Raw genomic sequence first — 27,869 nt, 5'->3', positions numbered from 1 at the left:
AGTATATTCTTGAGAAAGAGACTTAATCAGCAGATAACCGTCTGGAAAGGCCCTCTGAAAATCAAGCTCTTCTGCTGTTCCTCTGGGTTATTTATTTATTTTTCATGCCTCAGCAATGATCCCAAATTAGAGGAGTTAATTAAACATGATCTCAGCTCAGAGAGAGCCACTCTGGTAAGCAATGTGTAATCTAACACTCTCCTAATCAGGCGCATAATTAACAATTACACGGCAACAATAATTGCCGCTGCTCACACACACTTTCCCCCCTTTTCTTTCTTCTTCTTTTTCTATTAAGGAAAGCACCACTTCTCCTCTTTGATCATGAGTTGCAGAAAATCCATGTCCCTTTTGACTGAAGTGCCTGCTACGCGTTCAGCCTTAGCAGGATTCTGACTGGGGCGGGTATAGTGACTGCAATCTTGCGCAGACTGCAACATTTTGTTGCAGGGCAACACGTTTTATCCATGCAGCTCAGAATGGTGTATGTAATCTCTCTCCCGCACCCCTCATCACAATAATCCTGTAAGGTAGGGTAGGTTAACCAAAAATGACTAGCCCAAGGCCACCGAGCGAGTAATTTTAACCCAGCAGAGGCTTACTAGTTTAGAAGAGCAGGTAATAGCAGCTGCGAACTAGGAATTCCAGAGTTTAAAAACCCACTTCTGCTCATTAGGAGGCCTAGAGAAGACTCAGTTACTTCCTCAGACTTCACAATCTGCAACATGGGATGATAATAATAATAATAATAATAATAATAATAATAATAATAATAATAGGTAAAGGTAAAGGTACCCCTGCCCGTACAGGCCAGTCGTGACCAACTCTGGGGTTGCGTGCTCATCTCGCTTAAGAGGCCGGGAGCCAGCGCTGTCCGAAGACACTTCTGGGTTACGTGGCCAGCATGACGAAGCTGCTCTAGCGAGTCAGCACCAGCGCAGCGCATGGAAACGCTGTTTACCTTCCCGCTATAAAGTGGTACCTATTTATCTACTAGCACTTGGGGGTGCTTTCGAACTGCTAGGTGGGCAGGAGCTGGGACCGAACGACGGGAGCTCACCCCGCCGCGGGGATTCGAACCGCCAACCATACGATCAGCAAGTCTTAGGCACTGAGGTTTTACCCACAGCGCCACCCACGTCCTGATAATAATAATAGCAATAACCTATTTAGAGGGTATTGCAACCACGATGACTAAGATAAAACTTTACAGAGCTGTCGCAAGGATAACAGCATTTCACATAAATTATATCCCTATTATTATTACTTCCTATCTGTTTAAGAATCCTGTCACTTTAACAGGAAGTGCTATATAAATACAATCTTTTGCTATTTTATTACTATTAAGGAGACCTCCACCAATCAGAAAACCTTACCCCTACAAGGTTTGCACATGTTCAGAGGCTATCTTTTAGCCAGGTGGGCAGTGCCAGGCCTGCCATTTTATATATATTATGGATGTGTTTTTAGGCTTTCATTTTGTTCTATTTTTATATACTAGGTCATTTATGTTTTTGTCCTCTGTGAGTTGTTTTGGAAAACTTTTCGGGGGGGAAGGGGAACTAATAAACACAATAAACAAACAAAGAAAGAATACAGTTTTAAAACTCTAGCTTTCTAAATGCACTTTCAGAGTTGAACCCTGCCATTTCAATGGAGTCCAGGGCTCGGATCAATTCCTTAATTATATTTAAATGACTGACAATGGAAGTGAGCAGAGGATTGCATCTTCATAGGGTCTTCCTATAGTTGCTTACTCGGAAGGAAATCCCATGGTGCTCAATGGGGCTTTTTTCCTAGAGAAGGGGAAGAGGTGTAGTTCAGTGGTAGAGAATTGGCTTTCTGTGCAAGAACTGCCAGGTGTAATCCTCAGCATCTTCAGGTAGCGCTGGAAGAGGCACCTGCCTAAAACCCTGAGAGCCACTGCCAGGTAGACCAATATAAGCAGCTTCCGCAACCTCGTTCAGTTTTTTAACCAGAAAATGACCTGGTTGGCCGCAGTTAACTGGAACAGTAATGGCATCTCAATGGGCTTTTCATCCAGCTTCCCTAAGACAGGCAATATAAATCATCCTGAGATAATGACACTGCTTTGGAGTCAATGAAGGCTATAACCAGGAAAAATCATCCATGGTCTAAAAGAAGCAAGACTGAACTGATCAAATCTAGAGAACTGCTCGTTTTTATATTTAAAAATAAACCCGGGGAATCAGTCGTGGCATCCTTGTTTATCTCCTAGGCTTTTCCTTAGGATGCTGCTATTTTCATTGGAGAAATGTTGCAGGACATGGAGTTATATGTTTAATATTTTATTATGTTTTTATATATGTTGGGAGGGGTCCAGAGTGGCTGGGGCACTATTATTATTATTATTATTATTATTATTATTATTATTATTATTATTATTATTATTGACTAGGACGTCCCTATTTCCATTGGAGAAGTGTTGGAATGCTAGCACTGCACCAGATACCAACCAATGATTCTGAAGTCCTGGGATACAGCTGCCTCCACCCCACTATCCCTGCCACACACGTCTTCCATTTGCAACCACCCCTGAAGAACATTAAGAAGAAAGACCTGTTTCCTGGAGCTGAGAGCACCCTTGTTCCCCCGGCAGGAGAGTTTCATGGAGCTGGAGGTGCTGATAGAGCCGCCATGTTTGCTCGGCCGGCCAGCGTGCTGCGGGGTGGCAGGCAGCGGGTTCATGAAGAGGATGCGGGCAATGAGGCCGTAGAGGACAGTGGCCAAGCCCAGGGGGATGATGTAGAAGACAGTGAAGTCCAAGAAGTAGATGGGCATGTAGAGGTTCCTGGAGACCCGGTAGCCGCACTTGACTTGCATGCCGTCGGCGAACAGGACTTGCGACGTGTCCACCAGGAAGAACCACATGAGGCAGTAGAGAGAGGTGAACAGCCACACGCAGGCGATGATGCGCTTGGCCCGGGCCACGGTGCAGAGCAGCTGCGCCTTGATGGAGTGGCAAATGGCGATGTAGCGCTCCACCGTGAAGGCCGTGATGGAGCAGGCTGAGATGTTGATGCCAAGATACTGCAGGTAGGTGATGCACAGGCAGCCAGCGTAGCCGTACACCCAGGAGGCTACCACTTCCGAGATGTTGGGCAGCCCCGCGGCCAGCAGCACAATCAGGTCGGCCACGGCCAAGCTCACCAGGTAGCAGTTGGTGGGGGTCACCATGTGCTTGGTACGAAGGACCACCAGCACCACCATGACGTTGCCGGCGATGCCCACCCCGCAGATCAGCAGCACCAGCAAGATGGTCACCACTTGCACTTCCAGGGGCAGCTGAGGCATCTTGTCCAGAAGAGTCTGGTTGGCGCTGGCATTGCCCACCGGAGCCCCAAAGAAGTCCCAAGACTGGTTCTCCATGGGTGGGTCCCGGTTGGGTTGTTTTCCTTGATGCTGATGGTGACTGAGCCTGATTAGGGCTCCCAAGCCAAGAGGAACTTCAGCAGGTATCCTGAGCCGGAAATGGGGGTGGGAGAAAAAGGAAGGTTAGTTGGTTAGACCAGAGTCTAATAGTTAGAAGAGGGATATTTAACTGGGAGTTTGAGTTCAGGTTACAGCTCAGCTTGGAGCTCATTGGGCAGTCTTAGGCAAGCTATTACATCTCAGCCTCTCTCCCACACTTCTTCTATGGAAAGAACAACAGTGGCCTACTGTACAGGACTGTTGTAAAGATTATGGACTCGAGAGTTTCTTGCAAATCATCTTAAGACTTGGACAGGTGGCAGAGAAATACTCAGATTAGGCCCACTGACTTCAGTTGAATAATGAGAGATCCTTTCCAGCTTGATTACAGTGGATCTAGAATCACAGAATTGTAGAGTCGGAAGGGAACATGAGGATCACCTAGTTCAACCCCCTGCAGTGCAGGAATCTTTTGCCCAACGTGGGGCCCAAACCCATAACCCTCAGGTTAAGAGTCTCCTGCTCTACCAGCTGAGCTGGCAGACAATAGTAATACACTGTATATGACTAAATCACATTATAATCAACAGCCACGATTTCAGTGATTCCATTCTGAAATGGTTCTACTCTGGGTGTGATTTAGTCAGATACAACAACCATTATAATTATAATTAATATTAATTTATATTGGCAAGTGCTAAAACCCAACAAGAAGACAGAACACTGATCTCTAGGGATTAATCTGACCCTGGGAAGTGTGCCTCTGAGCATGGACAGACTGCATTTACCTCAGCACAAAGTAATTACAGCTTACCACACCCACATCTGGAATAAGGGCACAGGGTTCCAATATCAGAATGTGTGATCCCCATGGACATTTCACACACACACAAACACACAGTTTTTGACAGTGGCGACAGCATCTTCTTACTGCCACAGACTAACACAGCTTATCTTGAAGATAGACAGCGAAACGTCCGCTACTCCATTGTAAACTAAAATAAGAAATGATCTTGTCTCCACCAGCAGCACTGTCCAGCTCTAAAATCAATGCTAGAAAGTGTGTTTATTATCACTTGCACATTCTCTGTGAATGATTTCTGTTAACAACTGTAATTGTCACTGTCTGTACCTTCTGCACTTCCTTGCCTTCTGATCTCACTTTCACAACACTCCACCCAGCTTTGTATTTATGCACCTGAAATTCAGGGAAACATTTAATTGATCTGATGGAAGTGGACTAGAGTTCTCAAAAGCTTATGCTGTAATAAATTTGTTGGTCTTTATGGTGACACAAGACAATGTTGATTTTGCTGCAGTTACTAACTCTACTTACTTGGGAATCCTAATCCCCTCTTAGCCCCATTGTACTGAACAGGGTTTACTCTGAGTAGACATAGTTAGGGCTGCAGCTTTATACAGCAGCTGTCTTTGTGAAAATTGCTCCATCCTAGTTGAAGAACCCTTCCCTGTCCTGCACCCTTGAAGAATTTCTTTAGCTCTATCTGTAGCCAACAGAATCTCCTGGACCCTTTAAAAAGTGCGTCCAGAGTGCTGTAGCACCAGCAAATTTTTGGTGATGTTACGTTTCGTAAGGAAGACCCCGCATCCATCAGAGGCTGACACATGTTGGCAAGGATCTTCCCTGCCTGTAGGGCATGGGAAAGAGCCATTGTGCAGTGACAGAGCACAGGAGGTCCGAAGTTCAGTCCTCAGCATCTCCTCTGCAATGGTCAGGGAAGTCAGTGACAGAAAAGATCCTCTCCCTGAGATCCTTGGAGAGCGACTTTGCTAGTCAGAACAGATCAGTGATCTTCAACGAATGAGCCGGGACCCATTGCCAAACCTATAGTCTAATCTATGGTGGGTCATTATTAATTACTTACTTAAATTTATATACCGCCTGTTGTCCATAGATCCCAGGGCAGTTCACATCATAAAATTACAATATTACAAAAACACAAAATATGTAATTAAACAACAACAACAAACCAACCAACCAACAATTCCTCCTTATAACAGCAGCACTACTCCCACTTTGCAAATATATGGTTTATGCGTATATATCTGTGTATGTACAGAGAGGCTGGGAGAGAGAATGAAAGGAATCCCCCCCCCCTTTTCCTAAAAAAACGTTTAAGGGTACTCTCATTTTCCTACTCATATCGAAATACTGCCCCTCAGTGAGGCCAAACTTAGATTCGCAAAATGTTTAGGGGTCTGCGTACCACTGCGTCCCCCAGAAAAAAACCACTTGGTATGTCTAGGTTCAAGTTGGGTCTGAAAAGGCTGGAGGCAGCTGGAACAGACAACGGACCAATGGCTCAAATCAACAGAAGGCAAAAGCTCACGATATGCCCCATAGCTCTCACGTCACTCGACTTGTGTCACCCTCGAGGGTGCCACACAGCTCTTCTTGGGCTGCAGGAGGTCGCATCGGGGGTCTGGCGGAGCGCGAGCTGGTTTTGGGACTGGCGCGCACATGGGCGCACGACGGAGGGGAGGACGCGCGTACCTGGGAGAGACCTCGCCGCGCGACGCGCCTCGCTCGCTCGCCGCAGCCCGGAACCAAACTTGAGAGTCCCAGATGCGCACAGAGGAATGCGAGCAAGTAAATCCAAGCGAGGAGAGGGAGAGAATTGGGGATGGGGGAGAGAGAGACAGAAAGGAATGAGATGTGGGAGAGGATAGAGAGAAAGAAAAGGGAACCAGACAGGAGAAGGAATCCAGGAAAAGTGAAACTTTACCATTGGAAGGCAGCGGCCCCGGCGCGGGCATCGGAGGGCGCGGCTGCGTCTTGGAGCGACTTCCTACCTCTCCAAGTCTCGTCCTTCTGCCTGTCCGCCCTCCTTTCCCTGGCTTCGGGTATTTACAGCGACCCGGAGCTGCCGCAGTCTGCTCAGCATCTGCCTGCCAGCCATGGGTGGGCACCCAGGCACCTTTGCCAGCAGCGGGGTCCTAGCGCCCCCTCGATGCGTTTCGGGGCGGCGGCGAAGGATGATGATCCGGGGCGAGGGGAAGATCCTCCAGTGGAGATCTTGTTGGTCTTCCCTCCGTGGCTGAACCCACCTACCCACCCGCGCCTCCGCCTCCTCCTACCCCAGGGCGCAAGACCAGCCCGTTTGGCCATCCAATGCCGCCCCATCCCCACCGCAACTGTAGCTGGCAGGGGGTCGTGCGCCTTTAACAACCGCTGTGCAGGCAGATGTGCAACAGGGAAGGCTTCCCTCTGCCCTCCAAACGAGGAAGAAACTTCACCTGTTGATTTTCGGCCTATTTTTCAGCTGATAAAGGCACAAGTGGGTGGGGGAGGAGAGGTAACCTCACACTTGTGGCAATGTGGCATTTTGGCTAGGCTTAAGTACGTCTGGAGGACGCGGATGGCGCTGTGGGTTAAATCACAGAGCCTAGGACTTGCCGATCAGAAGGTCAGTGGTTCGAATCCCCGCGATGGGGTGAGCTCCCGTTGCTCGGTCCCTGCTCCTGCCAACCTAGCAGTTTGAAAGCACATCAAAGTGGAAGTAGATAAATAGGTACTGCTCCGGCGGGAAGGTAAACGGTGTTTCCGTGTGCTTCTCTGGTTTTGCCAGAAGCGGCTTAGTCATGCTGGCCACATGACCCGGAAGCTGTACGCCGTCTCCCTCGGCCAATAAAGCGAGATGAGTGCCGCAACCCCAGAGTCGGTCACGACTGGACCTAATGGTCAGGGGTCCCTTTACCTTTACCTTTTAAGTAGATCTGGACATGTTGCGGGTGCCCTGATGGGCGACCACCTGCTAGATAGGAACCAAACTGCCTTGTACCGAGTCAGGCCGTTCGTCCATCTAGCTCAGGGTGTCAGGTGGGGGGACATTCCCAGCCCAGGTTAGGGATTGAACCTGGGAACTGCAGCATGAAAAGCATACGCTGTACCCCAGCCCTTGTCTTGCCTCCTCCTTGAAAACATGGACATACTCCCTTGAGCTCCTCAGAAGAAAGGTTGGAGCCAAACATAACAAAGCTGGGGATCTCCCAACAGCAGTTAGCTGCCTTATCATAGACTCTTAATCCATCTAGCTCAGGGCTGTCTACTCAAACAGGCAGTGGGTTTCAAGCAGGAGTTTTTCCGGCCCCAAGCAGTTGAATCTGGAACCTCCAGTCTGCAAACTTTGCCACTGAGCCGAAGTCCTTTTCCTTTGTAAGGTGAACTGATGGTTCAATCCAGGGTGGTTTTTATCAATGGGCGCTTATGGTTTTAACAGGGGTTGGCAACCTGTTCCCTTGAGGCTACACACAGCCTGGGATCTGGTTATTTGGCGAGAACTCCAACTTGTTTTGTAGAAGCCATGCTCAATCTTCCTCCGCAAAGCTTGTTCTTCTTATATGCTTAGCAGGTCAAGCTTCAATACAGTACTGTTTTTCATCAAAGGACTGAGTGCAGAATTTATTAGGCTCATGGGTCTGAGGTGAACATGAAAAATGGCTTTTCCAGAAAGGTTTGCTTTATGATGACATCTCAAAATCCAAGCTCCTGGGCACAGCTAAGTTTGACAAAGCATATGAGCAGCTCACCCAACATGTTTATTGAATGCAAGAAGGAAGGAGTGGGAGAACTTCTGCTGATCTTGCTGGCATCAGCAGACCTGCTGGTTGCCTTCCTCACCACCCTGTAAAGGTGCTAGACACATAGAAGCATGCATGGTCTCCAAGTTGTCAGAAACTCTGCAAAACTGGGACTCCTGGTGGCATGAAGGAGCCTCCCTGTGTTGAATAGTTTCATGTTAGCACTGAGCACACAGAGGACCCAGTAGGTGCACCAGTGCTAATGGTTGTGCCGCTGCAATGAAGGTGGGTGTTGCGGGGGGGGGGGGGGAATTGTCCAGAACTGAGATTTTCTTTTTTGAGTTTTGTTTGTTTTTTTAAGTTTTTATTTATCTACTTTTCATGTTTATACATTTCATTAATTTTACAACCATTTTCACGTTTCAAAGTTTGACTTCCTCCCCACTTCCTCCCCACCACCCACCTTTCTGCAGAGGCGGACCAGGCAGAGGGCCTTCTTGGTAGTGGCGCCCGCCCATCAGATGTCAAGGAGATAAACAACTATCTGACTTTTAGAAGACATCTGAAGGCAGCCCTGTTTAGGGAAGTTTTTAATGACTGATGTTTTAATGTACTTTTAATCTTTTGTTGGAAGCCACCCAGAGTGGCTGGGGAAACCCAGCCAGATGGGCGGGGTAGAATTTTTTTATTTTATTATTATTATTATTATTATTATTATTATTATTATTATTATTATTCCTTACATTTATTTTTTAATATCTTTTGCATATCCAAATTCATTTAATTTGCCCATTTAATTATCTACTTTAAATATATACTCTTACAAAACTGCAGATTATTACAATAATCCTGCCAAGGTTTTTATCTGTCTGCTACTTGTAAATATTCAATAAACCATTTCCATTTTTTAATGAAATGTTTGTTATTTTGATTTCTTATTCTCCCAGTAAGTTTCGCCATCTCTGCATATTCCATAAGTTTTTGTACCCATTCTTCCTTTGCTGGGACTTCTGCTTCTTTCCATTTTGGGGCAAGTAGCATTCTTGCTGCTGTAGTAGCACACATAAATAAATTTCTATACAAATTAGGTAGTTCTGTCCCTATAATTCCCAAAATAAAAGCTTCTGGGTTTGTTTGTTTTTTACAAAGGTTATTTTGAGCATCCTTTTCAATTCATTATATATCACTTCCCAGTAAGCTTTAACCTTACTACAAGACCATCACATATGATAAAAAGAACCTTCTTTCTCTTCACATTTCCAACACTTGTTTGATTTAGATTTATACATTTGGCAAAAATGGCAGAACTGAGATTTTGATCACCTAAAGCAGGAGTGTGGAGCCCTTCTTATCTTGATGCCCACATCAAGGGGGCGGCCACATGCCAATGGTAGGTAGAAATGGAAGAGTTGATTCAAGCAGAACTGTTCTTCAGGCTTAGTTTTGTCCATTCTGCACACCTCATTTTTGTAATAAATAAATAAGTCTGCATAGTGATTCTTTATCCTTTAGGAAGCTGTCAGCTAGCAGTTTTGGTCCTATCTGAAAGGAATCAATTTTTCATTAAACAATAACTATGTTTGCCTCTCTCCCCCCCCCCCCAAGCACAGCTTTCGATAACAAACAGGATTTGTCTAAAATTAGTTTAAGCGAGTGTCAGGGGTTTAGGAGCAGAAGCACGGGCAAGGGAGGAAACAGAGAGCGAAGGGGAGGAGGCAGAAGAAAAGATGAGTGACGACGACGACCCGAGATCTCCTAGTCTTTCCAGTGAATCAGAGGATTCACAGAAAGGAGCACCAGTGGCGAGGGCAAGGGGGGAGTCTAGGGGGGCACCCCAGGAAGACAGAGCCAGAGAGGACTCAGGGGGGAGCAGCTGGAAATCGGGACCAGCGTCACTGCCAGGAAGCAGGGAAGAGGAAGGGAGCCAGGGGGGAAGCGCTGGCAGCTCACCACAGGAGGGAGGACATGAGTCAGGAGTGGCCACACCTCCACAGGAGGGAGGACATGAGTCGGGGATGGCCACACCTCCATCGGGGAGCGAAGAAACGGTTGAGAGGAAAGTGGAAGGTTGGGCGCGCGCGCCAAGTTCAAATGCAGAGGAAGGCGGCGCAGTAAGCAGCCCCGAAAGAGAGCCAGGTCCTAAAGCCCGGCGCAAGGAGGCAGGAGGGTCTGGGTCAGCGTCAGAAGAATCCCGGAAGGAAGAAGCCCCGGGGGGTAGAGGGACCCAGAGGAGGACAGTCAGGAGGAAAAGGTGGAGCAAGGCTAGGATATTAAGTTGGTGCACACAGGGCGGAGACTCAGACGGAGCTTCGCCGACCTAGCTACTAGGCGTAGAGTTGCGCGCAGCAGCGTGAGAATGGAAACTGTAATTCAATAAAGACTTTTACTTAATGACCGCTGGCTAGCGTGATCCTCTGTGAGCTAGGATCTTCAAGCAGCTCTGACAGTAAGCTCCGTCTCCACTTGTGGGCATCTACAGCCTCGAGGAGGGGAGAGACACAGGTGCCTACTAGCAAGCTCACGAACGGCAGACGACATGACGGCTGAGCAGCAGATAGAGGAACTCAGAAACGCGGTGGCACAACTGAACGCCGAGGCTCTAGCATCCAGGAAGAGGGAGGAGGAAGCAGCCGCAGCCTGCAGGGATCTCCAGGTCAGGTTAGACGTGCTGACAAAGCAGACACCCCGGCAGGAGGGCATTGGGTTGGCGAGACGGACAGGCGGGCTGGTCTCTCACTTCGATGGGAACCTGCAACAGTATCCCAACTTTAGAGCCGACGTACTGTGCGCACTGCAACTGCTGCATAAAGACTTTAGAGATGAACAAGAGAGAGTGGGGTTCATCATGTCCCATCTGCATGGGGATGCGAGAGCATGGCTACGCAATTTATGGAGAGATAAGGATCCGGCGCTACAGAATGCAGATGCCTTTATTAAAGCAATGGATGGGTGTTTTTTATCAAGTATTGACGTGGATCTTGCACGGAAGGAGGTGCATGGGCTGAGACAAGGGAGGGCCAGCGTCAGGCAGTACCATGCCCGCTTTTTCGCCTTGGTCAGTGCCCTGGAATGGGACAGAGATTCGGCTCCTGTAAGAGACCTCTTTTGGGAGGGGCTGCATAACTCGATTAAAGATGAGATCGCCAGGGGGGAGAGACCCCGAACCACCCAGGAGGTCGTTCAGAGGGCGCTGGCAGTGGGGGTGAGGCTGGAAGGACGTCCGTGGAACAGGGACGAAGGGCGTGGAGGGCGCGAACCAGCCGGGGGCCCCTCCTTCTTTCCCAGGGAAGCAGCGCGGGCGCAATCCACGCCTCCGCCAGGAGGAGGAGCCGAACCTATGGAGGTGGGAGGTGCAAGGGCTCAGTCAGCAACCAGAGCCCTAGCACCAGCAGCAGTGAAAGCGAAGCCTCCTAGAGGGACCAGGAAGTGTTACGTCTGTGAGGAGCCAGGGCATATGGCGAAAGAGTGTCCCCAGAGGCCCCACAAGCTCACTGCAGCCTCAGCAATGGTGACTGCAGCAACACAGCAAGGAGGACCACAGCAGGGAAACGAGGCTGTCTGGCTGGAGGAAGAGGCACTGGGGCCCAGCCAGACGTGTTAGTGACGCAGTCCCCAGCGATTTTACAGCCCGTGAACCCCCTCCCGCCCAAACCAGTAGTGAGGCTCACAGCGTCTCTCCAACTGCCCAATGGAATCACCATGGACGTGCCAATCACCATTGACTCAGGCAGCAATGCGGACTTTATAGGGCAGGACTTTGTCGACAGGCACGCTGTGCAGTTGCTGCCGGCCACACTGCCCCTGCAGGTTGTCACGGTGGATGGCAGGGAGCTGCTCGGGGGGCAAGTGGTGAAGCAGACGCCACCAATGGTGATGCGACTTGGGAATCACAGAGAAATCATCAGCTTCAACGTCACTCGACTATCTGACACGCCCATTGTATTGGGCATGAGTTGGCTGGACAAGCACAGCCCAGCGATGGCTTGGTACCAGAGGCAGCTGACCTTCGGCTCTTCCTTTTGTGCTGAACACTGCATCGTGCCCAGGCAGGAAGGAGAGGAAGAGGAGTCACAGCTGCTGCTAGGCACGCTGCAAGCGATTCCACACAAGTACGCTGAATTTTTGGAAGTTTTCTGCGAGAAGGAGGCAGACAGGCTACCCCCTCACAGACCATATGACTGCAAAATTGACCTGCTGCCGGGGGCGGCGCTGCCGAAAGGGAAACTGTATTCCATGTCAGAGGACGAACTGCAGGAACTCAAAGAGTTCATTGACCATAACTTGCAACGCGGCTTCATCCGGGAGTCCAGGGCAGTGGGGGGCAGTCCCGTATTCTTTGTTAAGAAGCGGGACACGCCCCAGAAAAGACTGGTAGTGGATTACAGGATTTTGAACAGTCTGACTAGGCCATCGGACTTCCCCATGCCCCGTATTGACGACCTCCTCGCAAAGGTACGGAAGGGCAGAGTGTTCACCAAGTTGGACCTGCGGGGGGCGTACAACCTCATTCGCATGCGGGAAGGAGATGAGTGGAAGACAGCCATGTTCACGCCACTGGGGACCTACGAATATAGAGTTATGCCTTTTGGATTGCAAAATGGCTCCCACGTTTTTCAAGCGTTTATGCATCACGTGTTGGAGGGACTTCTCTACAAGACGTGCGTCTGTTTCTTAGATGACATCCTGATCTTTTCGGAGTCGCAGCAGGAGCATGACGGACACGTCAAGGAAGTGCTGAGCAGGCTAAAGCAACATAGGCTCTACGCCAAGCTGGAGAAGTGCCAATTTGACGTGCCGGAGGTGGATTTTCTGGGCTACAAGCTGTCTGACAAGGGGCTCGCCATGGACAGCGCCAAGGTTCGAGCGGTGTTGGATTGGAAGAGTCCGCGCAACCGGAAGGAGGTCCAACGGTTTGTCGGCTTTGCGAACTTCTATCGCAAGTTTATCAAGGGCTTCGCGATGCAGACAGCGGCCATCACTGACACGCTTAGCTCCAAGAAGAAGAAGTTCGTTTGGACAGCGCAGACGGAGCAGTCCTTTCAGGCACTCAAGCGTCTCTTCGCGTCGGAAGAGCAGCTGCTTCATGTCAACCCCAGCAAGCCGATGAGGGTGGAGACAGACGCCTCGGACAGAGCCGTGGGGGCGGTCCTGTTGCAGAAAGACCCGCAGGGGGTGTGGCGACCGGGAGCGTTTTACTCCAGGAAGCTCAGCAAGTCCGAACAGAACTACACCATCTGGGACAGGGAGTTGCTGGCCATTCACGCAGCGTTCAAGGCGTGGAGGCACTTTCTGATCGGCGCCAAGCACACGGTGCAGGTTTGCACGGACCACAAGAATCTAGAGCACTGGCGCACGGCACAGTTCCTGAACCAGAGGCAGATACGTTGGGCTGAGTTCTTTGCAAACTTCGACTTCCGAATAGAGTATGTCCCGGGGGACACCAACATCATGGCAGACGCTCTCTCCCGTAAGCCACAGTATCTGGAGGACGCAACGCCAGCGGCCGCCATGCACATCTTCGCACCAGCAGTGTGGGCGTGCGCCGCGGCGACCGTGGACCTAGAGGCGGTGCGACGTGCGTTGCAGGAGGACTCCTTCGCACAAGCAAAGATGGCAGAGGTGCAAAGGGGCAAGGCAGCGGCCGACGGTTTCCGGCTACGAGATGGATTGCTCATCCGAAAAGGGGCCATCTACGTGCCGGGAGACGAACTTCGAGCCAAGGTGCTGCAGCAGCTGCACGACGCGCCCACGGCCGGGCACTTTGGCAAGGAGAAGACGGTGGAATTAGTAGCCAGGGATTTCTGGTGGCCTGGAATGAGAGGGGAGGTCGCAGACTACGTGGCGAGGTGCGACACCTGCCAGAGGGCCAAACCAGTGCACAAACCGCCGGCCGGACTGTTGGAACCGCTGCAAACTCCGGTCGAACCTTGGGAAAGGGTGGCGCTGGACTTTGTCACGGATCTGCCCAGCTCAAGGGGCAAGACGGCAGTGCTGGTGGTGGTGGACCTGTTTTCCAAGATGGCGCATTTCATTCCGTGTGCGAAGGTGGCCACGGCGGAGCAAACCGCCAAACTGTTCATAGACCACGTGTTCAAGGTTCATGGTCTGCCACGGTCTATTCTGTCCGACCGGGGGCGGCAGTTCATCTCGAATTTCTGGCAGAAGCTGATGGGCTTCCTGAACGTCAAGATCAACCTGGCGTCGGCGAGACACCCGCAGACCAACGGGCAAGCGGAGCGGGTCAATGCCATCATGCAGCAGTACCTGAGATGTTATGCAAATCAACAGCCGGCGACGTGGGTGGATTACCTACCGCTTGCCGAGTTCGCCTACAACAACACGAAGCACGTGTCCACGGGGGTCACGCCGTTCTTCGCCAACAACGGGAGGCACCCCAGAACCTTCCCGGGACTGGAAAGAATGGGGGAGGGGGAGCCGCAGACAGCAGATGCGTTCGCGTCGGAGCTACAGGAGGTCCACGATCAGCTGAGGCGCCACCTGGAGCTGGCCAAGCACGCATACAAGGTACAAGCGGACAAGCACAGAAGGGTTGGAGAAGAGCTCCACGTGGGAGACTGGGTTTGGTTAGCAGCCCACGCAGTGCCGGCCAGGTCGTTGGCCAAGAAGAAACTAGGGCATAAGCAACTGGGGCCCTACCAAGTCGAAGAGCAGGTCAACCCGGTAGCTTTCAGACTGGCACTTCCGGAGGGTTCCAGAATGCATCCGGTATTCCACAGATCGGTGCTCACTCCCTACAAGGCACCGCACAGGTTCCAGGAACCCGGAACAGCGCCGAGTCCGGTCAGAGACAGAACAGGGCACGCGGAAGTGGCACAGAAGGAGCGCATCAACGAAGTCACTGAGATTTTGGACTCCAGATGGGGGGAAGAGGGGGTAGAATACTTTCTCGCCAAGGAGGGCACCCCGGCCAGTGCGAACAGCTGGGTGCCGGGCTACGCCTTGGACGAACCTCTCCTCAAAGACGAGTTTCATGCCCTCTTTCCCCATAGACCTATGCCAGCAGAATATTTTGACGACTGGCTTTTCACGCCCACACTTTCGGCCAGCACTTTCCGGGGGTTCGACTCGGACGAGGACCCGACACAAGACGTCCGTTCCCCGGAGGGGTCACCCTCGGGATCTGCATCAGAACCCTCGTATTGGTGGGACGATAGGCCAGAGGAGCAGTGGCGCAGACGGTGGCTGGAAGGCCCAGGACGAGCAACACCGACAGGAGGAAGTGAGGGAGAGACGGACATGGACGTTTTCGGGGACGACCCTGGTTTCGAGCACGGCGGCACAGAGATGGAAGCGGAGGTGACTGTCGTCGACGAGAGCGGGGAGGAAGACCCGGGAGACTTCAGATGGAGGCCTGCCACGGGAAGCGACCGATACCCGGCGTTCGTCCCTTTGCAACAGCAGCCCCCAGCTCCAGCACCGGAAGGAGGGGAGGGGGGAATGGGGGGCTTCGAGGGGGGGATGGATGTCAGGGGTTTAGGAGCAGAAGCACGGGCAAGGGAGGAAACAGAGAGCGAAGGGGAGGAGGCAGAAGAAAAGATGAGTGACGACGACGACCCGAGATCTCCTAGTCTTTCCAGTGAATCAGAGGATTCACAGAAAGGAGCACCAGTGGCGAGGGCAAGGGGGGAGTCTAGGGGGGCACCCCAGGAAGACAGAGCCAGAGAGGACTCAGGGGGGAGCAGCTGGAAATCGGGACCAGCGTCACTGCCAGGAAGCAGGGAAGAGGAAGGGAGCCAGGGGGGAAGCGCTGGCAGCTCACCACAGGAGGGAGGACATGAGTCAGGAGTGGCCACACCTCCACAGGAGGGAGGACATGAGTCGGGGATGGCCACACCTCCATCGGGGAGCGAAGAAACGGTTGAGAGGAAAGTGGAAGGTTGGGCGCGCGCGCCAAGTTCAAATGCAGAGGAAGGCGGCGCAGTAAGCAGCCCCGAAAGAGAGCCAGGTCCTAAAGCCCGGCGCAAGGAGGCAGGAGGGTCTGGGTCAGCGTCAGAAGAATCCCGGAAGGAAGAAGCCCCGGGGGGTAGAGGGACCCAGAGGAGGACAGTCAGGAGGAAAAGGTGGAGCAAGGCTAGGATATTAAGTTGGTGCACACAGGGCGGAGACTCAGACGGAGCTTCGCCGACCTAGCTACTAGGCGTAGAGTTGCGCGCAGCAGCGTGAGAATGGAAACTGTAATTCAATAAAGACTTTTACTTAATGACCGCTGGCTAGCGTGATCCTCTGTGAGCTAGGATCTTCAAGCAGCTCTGACAGCGAGGTTTTTGGTTTTTTGTCTAAACAAAAGGTATACATGACAATTTAATTTGGAGTGTAGTTTCCCTCCCACCACACACATAGAAAATTACACAGTTGCATTAAGAACTGCCTACTAAATCATCAAAGGTAATTGGAATTGCAAATGCCACAGACTCAGTCTTTGTGGCAACCTTCTCAAGTATAAAACATGAAGCACTCTTTGAAGAGTCTTGTCCTTTCTTTGACTTAAACAATTTATGAAATATAATTAGGTTGGTTTTCATTACTGAAATTGGAAGTGTTTGCTTCTTTTAACTGTAACTCGTACCCATAGAATCTGGTGATGAAACCCTTTTTTTTATATCTGTTGTTAAGTTGTGGGTGAATATATCAGACACAGCGATTCTTCAAACAGCTCTTGTTTATTCACAGGCCAGAACAGAACTGAACTGAACTGAAGGGTTCAGTCAGCCTGCTTATATAGAGCTCCAGTACAACGTAACTGTAACAATTTTCTAAAACTATCCAATCACTGAACGTCACTTTCGATCCCTTATTTGCATAACTATCTACAGTATCCCCCTGCTGGCCCAGGATGAGAACTTCAGTACATAACATCTGTGATGAGTTCATCCTTCCTAGTCTTCTTGGTTTTCATTCCTGCTGCCCAAAGAGAAATCTGCTGTATTTAGTAGGTGAGGAGATCATCATGATAATCCTGGCATGTTCAAAACAATGAACAAAGAAAAACAAAACTCAGGCATCATCTGTATATGAAATGCCACCTATTTCAATAAGATGCAATCTGAAAGCATGTCGCTGATCATGAAGTAATCTCCCATCATTTTATTCTTTCTTAAAAGGTGGTACACAAAGTCACAAAACTCTTTTGTGATAAAAAAATACCCCTGCCTATCTCATGTTGATAAAATTGCTAGACTTATTATGAAGTATTCATTCTAACAGGCACAAAAATATTGTAAGTACACTGGTTTTGAGGGGAGGTCAATATAATTTGAATATAGATTAAAACATGTGCCTTTAAGACTCTGCCACATTCCATATGGGTCTTTCATTTCCGTAACTTTGAGTACCTTTTGGTCCTGGAAACATGCCATTATTCTTCCCCTCAAATAAGTTTATTGCCTTTCAGACAATAGTAGGATTCCAAAGCAAGGAAGGCAATTTTCTCTTGCTGTTTTCTGTTGTTGCACACCCTCCAATACTATCCATTTACCCAAGTCAATATCAGTTTTGGAGATGTGGTGCTGTGCAAATGGGTACATATTTGAAATAAGGCTGGGCACCATATAGTGCAGAGACTGGGAACCTGATAGAATAGTCATCAAAAAATGAACACGTATCTCATACCTGCCAAGTGTCCCAGAGGGAAAAGAAACGTCCTGTTTTTTCGCCTGATAATGCAATTTTGGGTGCTGCACTCTTGCGCTGCAACCTCGCCCCCCAAAAAGCACACGGGTCACGTGATTTGCCCGGGAGCACATCCTGGTATTTGACCTGGTATTTGATCTGAAAAAGTTGAACGCTATGATATCTACATCCTGGCAACCAGGAAGAGAGCCTTTTCTGTTGTGGCTTTAACAGAATACCCCACCTACCTGCCCCCCCAAAAGAGATATCATAGAATCATTGAATTGTAGAGTTAGACAGCTCCACAACGGTTGTCTAATCCAGCCCCCTGCAATGCAGGGATCTTTCACCCATTGTGGGGCTCAAACCCACAACCCTGAGATTAAGAGACTCATGCTCTACCAGCTGAACTAGAACAGCAGCACGTATGACAAATGACATTGTATGATGTCTTTTGCCTTCTTATTCCTTTGGTCAAGGCTGATTTGAATACCTGGCTCTTGTATGTCCTATTATTATGTACTGTGGTTTGTTGTATTGACAATTCTGAGTTGTCCTTTGGTATATAGGCAGGCCAATTCAATGCACTGGCTTTGATGCAGATGAAAAACCATTTCATTTAGTCAAACTTACCCAGATGTGCACTTTTATTATCTGCAGAGTTTTGTTTTGTTTTTTAATCCATTGATTTTGGGTTGCATATCCAGGACTGTGCTTGTACTTACACAACAAACTTCTATTTCTGCAACACAACTTCCTCCTCCTCTGCTTTCCCCAGCTGCTCATCGCACACCATCAAAATTTGTTCCAGAGCATTGAGATGAGGATCTGGGAGTGCACAGGAAGAGGAAGTCCTGTTGTGCAAGCAGAAAACCACTCATGCAACATTGGATCCACCCCATTATCTAGATTTTTTATATTTTTTTATGTCCACTGCTTAAAAATCAGCTTTTATTGCTACAGTGGTACCTCAGGTTAAGTACTTAATTCGTTCCGGAGGTCTGTTCTTAACCTGAAACTATTCTTAACCTGAAGCACCACTTTAGCTAATGGGGCCTCCTGCTGCTGCTGCGCTGCTGGAGCACGATTTCTGTTCTTATCCTGAAGCAAAGTTCTTAACCTGAAGCTATTTCTGGGTTAGCGGAGTCTGTAACCTGAAGTCTATGTAACCTGAAGCGTATGTAACCTGAGGTACCACTGTATTTTTAATTTTGCACCACTTTCTGTAAACCAGTTAGAATTCTTTGATTAAGCGGTATATATCTCTTACTGACATAGGAACCAACTCAAGAGGGCTGGGTGCCTGGGCACCCACAATAATATAATTGTGGAGATCTGGCACATGTGTGGGTGTGACTTCAGCCAAAGCATGGCTCAAGTTTGGTGAGAAACACACAAATGTAGGGGAGAAGAAAGAATTGACTCACAAAATGAGAAAAGCCAGCAGGCAGCAGTGGCCCTGCCTCTGAGAGAGAACCAGTTCAGCTCCACCCTCCGCAGCCTGCTAGCAAGGCACCATTTCTAGGGGGCTGCCTCGGACATGGTGGCAGGGTCGTTCTGCCTCCGAGTCTGAGCTCCTCCCCACAGAAAAGGGTGCCTTGCTGGCTGTGGAGAGGAGGAGGAAGAGGAGCTGTCGTTGGCCGCCACAATGCAGACGTACGACTTCACATGCAGACATCTGCATTGCGGTGGCGGGCACCCACAATCCTGAGGGCAAAATGGCACCCCTGCTTACTGATTCCTTAATTTGAATGTGTTTTGAAAACTGTCCTGGATTTTGATAGCGGAGTGGCTGCCGGGACCACATAAAACCAGTCCTGAGAGATCTGCATTTGCTCCCAGTACGTTTCTGAGCACAATTCTGACCTTTAAAGCCTTAAACGGCCTCGACCCAGTATACCTGAAGGAGCGTCTCTATCCCCGTCATCCGGCCCACACACTGAAGTCCAGCTCCGAGGGCCTTCTGGTGGTTCCCTCACTGTGAGAAGTGAGGTTACAGGGAACCAGGCAGAGGGCCTTCTCGGTAGTGCCGCCCACCCTGTGGAACACCCTCCCTTCAGATGTGAAGGAAATAAGCAGCTATCCTATCTTTAAAAGACAGCTGAAGGCAGCCCTGTTTAGGGAAGTTTTTAAAATTTAATGCCGTATTGTTTTAGCACTTGATTGGGAGCCACCCAGAGTGGCTGGGGAGACTTAGCCAGATGGGCGGGGTATAAATAATAAATTATTATTATTATTATTATTATTATTATTACATATAAAAATAAGATAATTAAACAGGGAGAGCTGGAAACTGACACTGGGAACTTTTTAACACGCAGTAAACAGAAAAGCCAGAGTCAATTCTTTCTTCTCCCCTAAATTTGTGTGTCTCTGACCAAACTTGAGCCATGCTTTGGCTGAAGTCACACCCACACCATACATTTAAAACCCACAGCTCCCCACAAAAAATCTTGGGATCTGTAGTTTGTTAAGGGGGCTGGGAATTGTAGTTCTGCAAGGGGTAAACTACAGTTCCCAGGACTGGGGGGGGGGGAAGCCATGTGCTTTAAATATGTGTTAGATGTGTAGTGTGGATGTACCTGGTACGGGAGCAGCATGCAGCTTTTCCATTTAGTTCAATCATAATTCGAAGGCATATCTTACTGCTTGCTGTTCAGGCTCTTGGTCCTGGTTCTATGTACCTGGGAGTAAAGAGGCCAGGCACATTCAAATAAGCTTTTTCTCATTTTGCAGAGCAATTTCCCTGGGCACATAAATGTGTTTACAAATAGGAATTGCTATCAGTGAATTGCTAACATTGAGTGGGAGTGAAAAGGGCAAAGGGGGAAAACAGATTTGTTTCACTGAGACATTTCAACATACATTTTAAAAATGCTTTGTTAAATGGAAAGGCTATCTAGCAACTCAAATGCAACATGCATCCATAGATTAGGAATGCTTTGAAGCATGCACCTTATTAGCTGCAAGATTGTTCAACAAACACGTTAAGGGAAGAAGACTTGCTAATTTAGGAGTTACTGTGCTATTGTGTACTTATAATTCTACACATCCAGATACTTGGGACTTATTTTTCTGTAAAGATTTTGAAGATTGGCTGACTGTATGTATGCTTTCTCTCAGAAAGGCCTTTTCTGTACAGTAATTGTTTGTTTTTTTAAAAAATTAAGCTCCACCTGTGTGAATGACACAGTTAACAACGTCCAAGATCACAGGGCCCTGCCCCAATGAGCTTACAACCCACAATCTGAAACAGGGACGGTGGCAGTGGAAGGACAGGGAAAAGGGGACAGGTATAAATGGCAAGATCATGCATTTGGAATTGAAAACTGTACAGTGACGGATCCTGCCTAATGTCAATAGGCAGGGAGTTCCAAAGCTTAAGCGACCCCACACTGAAAGAGCAATTCCTAGGAAATGCAGAACAAATATTATGTGGCTCTTGTACAAGTGCCATTTCTGCAGATCAAAGTGGTCAAATAGGTCCTTGTGGGGCAAGCCGATCCTTCAAGTAGACTGCTCCCAAGCTGTTAAGGTCTTTATATACTGTTAGTAAAATCTTCTGCATCTTAAAAAGCAGAGACATCACCTTGCCAACAAAGGTCTGTATAGTTAAAGCCATGGTTTCCCCAGTAGTGATGTATGGAAATGAAAGCTGGACCATAAAGAAGGCTGATCGCTGAAGAATTGATGCTTTTGAATTATGGTGCTGGAGGAGACTCTTGAGAGTCCCATGGACTGCAAGAAAATCAACCCTATCCATTCTGAAGGAAATCAGCCCTGAGTGCTCACTGGAAGGACAGATCGTGAAGCTGAGGCTCCAATACTTTGGCCACCTCATGAGAAGAGAAGACTCCCTGGAAAAAACCCTGATGTTGGGAAAGATTGAGGGCACAAGGAGAAGGGGACGACAGAGGACGAGGTGGTTGGACAGTGTTCTCGAAGCTACCAGCATGAGTTTGACCAAACTGGGAGGCAGTGGAAGACAGAAGGGCCTGGCGTGCTCTGGTCCATGGGGTCACAAAGAGTCGGACACAACTAAACAATTAAAATCTTGAGCTTGTCATCAGTGGCTTTCTCTAATAAGGGTCTCTGAGTCAAACTTCCTTTTTCTCCCCACCTTCCCATGCTCCTCATATGTCAAGGAGTCAAAAGATGCATGGAGTTTTCTGCACTTTGGATGCCCAAGATCTTGTCTTAGGAGAAGATGCTAAAATAAAAAAATTCCTTCCAGTAGCACCTTAAAGACCAACTAAGTTAGTTCTTGGTATGAGCTTTCGTGTGCATGCACACTTCTTCAGATACACAGAGTGTGCATGCACACGAAAGCTCATACCAAGAACTAACTTAGTTGGTCTTTAAGGTGCTACTGGAAGGAATTTTTTTATTTTGACTATGGCAGACCAACACGGCTACCTATCTACTACTGGAACCAGAGAAGATGCTAGTTTAGAACAATCCAGAGTGTCAAAAATACTGAAGGAGGTGGAGCCAGGGGTAGGCGGGTGAAAATGAATGTCAAGTCTTGTCACACCAGAGCCTGTAACAGCACCTGAAATGGTGAATAATTAACTTTGAGAAATATCTACCAAGTTAGTCATATACTGTGATGGGATGATGAGCTGCTTGTGCGTAAAATCGTAGTCCCTCAGAGTTTGTGCAAGTCCACAAACCTCTGTCTGTGACGGAGCCCCTCAGACATGGCTGCTCTAGTCACTTGCAGATTCCGACAGTGGTTGCTTTCGGAATCGCTTCCAGCATAAAAGCTCCTTAACGGAAACACGTCTTCTGGACTTGCGGCGTGACAGTTTCCGGCGAGGAGTGGGTCTCCCTATGGGAGGTTCAGATACCTCCCCACTGTTCTCGCTGGACGTTTCCCTGAGCCCTCCCTCTTGCTCGCTTTCCCTCAGAGATCCACCTCTCCCCCTGCTGGTTCCTGCTTCAGCTGCTGAGTCTCTCCCAGCCTCCGTGAGCCCTTCCACCAGAGACCCACCTCTCCCCCTGCTGGTTCCTGCTTCCGCTGCTGAGTCTCTCCCAGCCTCCGTGAGCCCTTCCACCACCTGTTCCTCCGATGGCAGTTCCCTGACATATACCCTCTTGCTAGTTTTGAACTTATTCCTCCTTCTGACACATTGCAAAGGAAGTATACACAGAAACTGAGAAATTCCATTGTGAAGTGTGACTGGCTGAGGAAGGCAGGAAAACAAGGAGGGAGGAAGAAATTACTTAGGAAATACAGAGACAACAGTTAAATTGCAGCGTTCAGCAAGAAAATAAAATTTTAGAATAACATGCATGGAAGACTGGGATGTGAAGCAGCTGGTAGAACCATATTTACCAAGCTGCCCATAAGGAATGTGAGAAGAGGAGGCACTGGAAAGTGTGGACTAATGCTTGTCTTTCATTTATTTGAACTTCATAAAATGTCCCTGCCATCTTAGACAAATAGCTTGGACCATTAAGAAGTGCTTAAAGGTAAAGGTAAAGGGACCCCTGACCATTAGGTCCAGTCGTGACTGACTCTGGGGTTGCGGCACTTATCTTGCTTTATTGGCTGAGGGAGCCGGTGTACAGCTTCTGGGTCATGTGGCCAGCATGATTAAGCCGCTTCTGGTGAACCAGAGCAGCACAGGGAAATGCCATTTACCTTCCCGCCGGAGCGATACCTATTTATCTACTTGCTTGCAAACTGCTAGGTTGGCAGGAGCAGGGACCAAGAACGGGAGTTCACCCCGTCGTGGGGATTTGAACCGCCGACCTTCTGATCGGCAAGTCCTAGGCTCTGTGGTTTAACCCACAGCGCCACCCTATTAGGCCCTATTTAAACATTACACATAAGCAAACCTGGGCTGGCCTTCAAGTGCACCATCAACAGACATGCTTAGAAACATGATGATGTGGGAAAGAGATTTTATTTAGTTTGCATTTGAAGCTGAATATATCAAATTTGCACTTTCCCAAACCTTCTGAGAACCAGGTAGGTAGCCATGTTGGTCTGACGCAGTTGAAATATAATAAATAAATAAATCATCCAGTTGCACCTTAGAGACCAACTAAATGTGTTCTTGGTATAAGCTTTCGTGTGCATGCACACTTCTTCAGATACCATGAGATACTTATGAGAACCAAAATGCAGCCATCCTTTGAAATTCACGCTTATCCATATTTTACAATGCACTTCTCCAACCAACCAACATGCACAAAAAATGTGTATATTGGGAGGAAATGTGCATAAAAATGAATTTATTTGTGAAAATACCATGTAATAATAAGGAAATAAAAATTCCAAGGGAAATGGCTTGGGGTAAAATGCATAAATTCGTCAAACTTGCATATAAAAATGTGTTTATTTGGAGAAATTTGCACTACAATGCTGAATAATGTGGAGGGCTGGATTTAAACTGGGGGAAAATAGGAAAGTCTCCCTTTCAGATCTACCAAGGCTGAATTCGTCTTGCAACCAGGAAGCCTGGTGACTGTGAAATCCCCGACAACAGTTTTGCTAATTTCTTTGAACTGCTTGAACACTGACTGTTTAATTTTCTGTATCGGAGCAATGAAAGTACCCGAGCAAGCATGATTCTTTCATTCCCTCTTAATTACTGCAATACAGCAGGACGAGCAATGTGAATAAAAATTAATTTTAGATTGTGTTTTTGCTGTCAAACTGTTTCTGCCTCATTACACATAATAGCCTCTCATTGGCCCGCCCTCCTGGAAACTAGTGAGTGTCACATCAACAAAGAGCAGATTGCACACATGACTATTTTGCCCGCCTGGTCTTAATGACCGCAAGCATGAATCCAGCTAGCAGAATATAAATGTTCTTGTATCAGGAGGTGCAGCATTCCACTGCCTGCAAGAGATAGAGCAGAGGCAGCCTACAAAAACAGGAGACACAGGGGAGAAGGCAAGATACATTTCAGACAATAAGGGTCACAACCTAACCAGTGTAGCGTAGCAGTTAGAGTTTCAGACTAGGACCTGGGAGACAAAGGTTCGAATCCCCACTAGTGAAGGGAGAGAAATTCGGGTCACTTTTCATAATTTGTTTCCAAAGTGGGTAATTAGTTTCAAAAGTTCTTAACCCGAGGTACCACTGTACTAGCTACTGCTATCGCTACTGGAATTTTAACATTTATGCATGTAGGACTGATTGCATACCCTCCAACATTTCTCTGGTGAAAATAGGGATGTCCTATTCCATCATAATAATTTTACTGTTTATACCCCACCCATCTGACTGGGTTGCCCCACCTACTCTGGGCAGCTTGCAATATATATAAAAACATAATAAAACATTAAACATGAAAAAACTTCCCTATACAGGGCTGCCTTCAGATGGCTCAGGGGTTGGATGACTCCATACCCTCCAACAGTTCTCCAATGAAAATAGGGACGTCCTAAGGAAAAGTGGGACATTCCAGGATAAAATCAGAAACTGGGTTGGCGTCTGTAAATCCAGGACTGTCCCTGGAAAATAGGGACACTTGGAGGGTCTGTGATAGTGTTCTACGCTCCTAGGAAAGATGCAAAAATTCATATTCAAAGCAAATATGCAGTGCTCTTTTGTGTGGATAGATGGCATTTCACACTGTTTCTTTATTACTTTCCTTTTATCATCATGTTCTTTTGTGTTTTTCTTTCTGGCTGTTTTACTTGGATGATTATTTCAGATCAATCTTTAGCTGCTCCCTCAAGTCTCTTCACTTTCCCAACAAACCTCCCCTCAAGCTCAGGCTCTTTGGCCTGCCTCCTTCCCACTTTGTGCTTTTTCTTAATTCTGAAAACAGCAAGCAACTGCCCCCGATTTCTTCAGTGGGTAATAAGCTGTAAACATTGCCGCAAATTGAAGTCAGGAGGTCAACAGGTGAGTTGTCCCTCCCACCTGTCAAAGTTGGCCCTCAGGAATGGTAGGGAGGTACTGTCCAGGCAGGATTGAACTCTGCACACATCATTTGAAATCCTGCTTTCTGCAGGGCTTGGGTGCAGTTCACTTGGGAACTGGCTGGTTTGCCCAAACCAAGCCAGACTGAACATCACATGCTTCAGCTGATGGGCATGGGGCTCAACCTCACAGGGTTGTTGTGAGGATAAAATGGGGAGAGGGAGAATCATGTTTGTGTTAGACTATTCCGTTCCACCTTAAGAGGAACAGACATGACTGTTGTGTGTCACATGCCTGTTTACACTCCAGCACAGCTTGCTGGGAACTTCCGTTTTGTGTATAGCTATTGCTTAAGCTGCTTGCTTGGACACGAAGGGGAGAAGACATGTTTTTCCTTTGTCCTGATATATGCTGAATAAACTGCCTGTAAATATGCTCTCACAATCGTCTCATGCCACTTCTGTTGTGCAGTGTTATTTACTCTGCTGAGTGTTGCATGCTCCAGCTTCTGAAGGCTTCTGAAGCTTTGGGTTGCTGTTTCATGCTGAGCTAAGGACTGGAGATCGCCAGGCTTACCGGCCGGTGGGCTGGGGCCAGCTGGGGCTTGCAAATTGCCCCCGTTCCCTTGGCTGCATCCAAACAGTTTGCCACTTTAGAGAAAAAGTGAGATGGAAATGCAGCAAATATATTTAATTCCCCCACATTCATGGCAGTGGCAGCACAAAGGGCAGAAGTGGGGTGGGTGGAAGACTGCTGAAGACTGCATGGCATTCAAGGTGCTGAGAGGAGACCCTGCTCTGGAAAGAGGCCTCTGCTAGGGCTGTACCAGATTGTGTGATGTAGCTGGCAGGCCTAGAGAACAGCTGGCAGAGTCTGGCAAAGATGCAGAACAATCCCAATGGAACAATTGTCCCTTTAGTGGCTGTTCTGAGGGCAGCCCACTCAACCAAGAAGCCATGAGACCACACTGCCCACACGAAAATATGAACCAGGTACAAAGAGAGTTCAGCCATTAAAAAATAAATAAAAACCCCAGCCAGCTATAATAAATAAAATTGTGTTTTTTTTAAAAAAACAAACCAAAAATAGCAACAACAACAAATAGCAACAACAACAACAAAAACACCCAGAGAAATTGTGACTGCACTCATAGCACAAGTACTGAAATATGCATTAGGAATGTGGCAGTAATTAGAATTCATCACGGTCTAATTGAAAATCCATCTTTCTTCATATTTATCCAGGTGATCAATCGCAGCAGGTCCCAAGCACATTTTAGAAGCTACACTCACACAAATGCACCAGGGAAAGGTAGGTGAACTTATCACAACATGTCACCCTGAAATTATTGTGCTTTTGAAGACTTCTACAAAATGCATGTTGGGTCCAAGGTTAAGTATCTAGAATAAAAGACTACTTCCTTTTTCTCCACAAGCTGTCTCAGCAGGAAAATGTTTCAAGCTATTGATGAACTGTTATTTGTTTCATTAGCTTTACAGTGGTACCTCGGGTTACAAACGCTTCAGGTTATAGACTCTGCTAACCCAGGAATAGTACCTCAGGTTAAGAACTTTGCTTCAGGATGAGAACAGAAATCGTGCGGCGGTGGTGGTGCAGCAGCAGCAGGAGTCTCCATTAGCTAAAGTGGTCTCCATTAGCTAAAGTGGTACCTCAGGTTAAGAACGGTTTCAGGTTAAGAACGGACCTCCGGAACAAATCAAGTTCTTAACCCAAGGTACCACTGTACTATGTTTAACTAATCTAGGAAATATACTCATTATATTGCTACAAGCTGTAAAAATCTGTTTTGCACATACTGTATGCTCTAACTCTTCCCCAGCCCAATTCCTCCAGATATTTATTATCACTAGTACTTCTACTATTTCCATCCCTTCATCCTAAGGTCCCAGGATGGGTTACAACAATTTAAAATTCAGTTTTAAATGGTTTTAAAACTTGCAACTTCCGTTGGCCCCATACATTACAGCTCCTAGATGATGGGAGTTGTAGTCCAAAACATCTGCAGGGCACCAGGTTGGGTAAGGCCACTCTAGGTCTTTCTCTCTTTCTCTCTTCCCACACATGATTTGCAAGCACAGCCAGGTATTGAGCATTTTATGGCAGAGAGCCTAGAGCTATGGATGTATGCGGGCAGAATTGCAGCAGTTAAGATGAATGTATTGCCAAGAATGTTGTTTTTATTTCAAACCCTTCAGATCGTGGACAGAGTGGAATGTTTTGGAAAGTGGCAGAGGGACATTGCGAAGTTTGTCTGGCAGGGCAAAAAGCCCCGAATAAAATTTAAAATATTAACAGATGCAAAGGAAAGAGGGGGGTTTGCCCTGCCGGACCTAAGATTGTATTATGAAGCTGCATC

At 48.0% G+C, this 27,869-nt stretch overlaps 1 protein-coding gene across 2 annotated transcripts in view; it reads right to left on the bottom strand.

The window, feature by feature from the left end:
• The window catches only part of LOC310709052 (thyrotropin-releasing hormone receptor-like), a 74,492-nt gene that overhangs the window by 25,337 nt on the left and 21,286 nt on the right, over positions 1-27,869 (bottom strand). Inside the window, exons 1-2 of one of the 2 annotated variants that reach the window (XM_083508181.1) lie at positions 6,180-6,399; positions 2,581-3,481 (exon numbers count right to left, since the gene is read on the bottom strand). In XM_083508181.1, the coding sequence (XP_083364307.1) occupies positions 2,581-3,390 (810 nt within the window). In that variant the 5' untranslated portion in view covers positions 3,391-3,481; positions 6,180-6,399. Of the gene's footprint in view, positions 1-2,580; positions 3,482-6,179; positions 6,400-27,869 lie in introns of those variants that run through there. The other variant, XM_083508180.1, reaches the window with a different exon arrangement.

Source organism: Podarcis liolepis (genome assembly GCF_965112155.1).
Source record: "Podarcis liolepis genome assembly, chromosome: 6".
Lineage (NCBI taxonomy): Eukaryota > Metazoa > Chordata > Lepidosauria > Squamata > Lacertidae > Podarcis > Podarcis liolepis.
The sequence above is the reverse complement of the archived record's forward strand: the minus strand, read 5'-3'. Positions and strand labels throughout refer to the sequence as shown.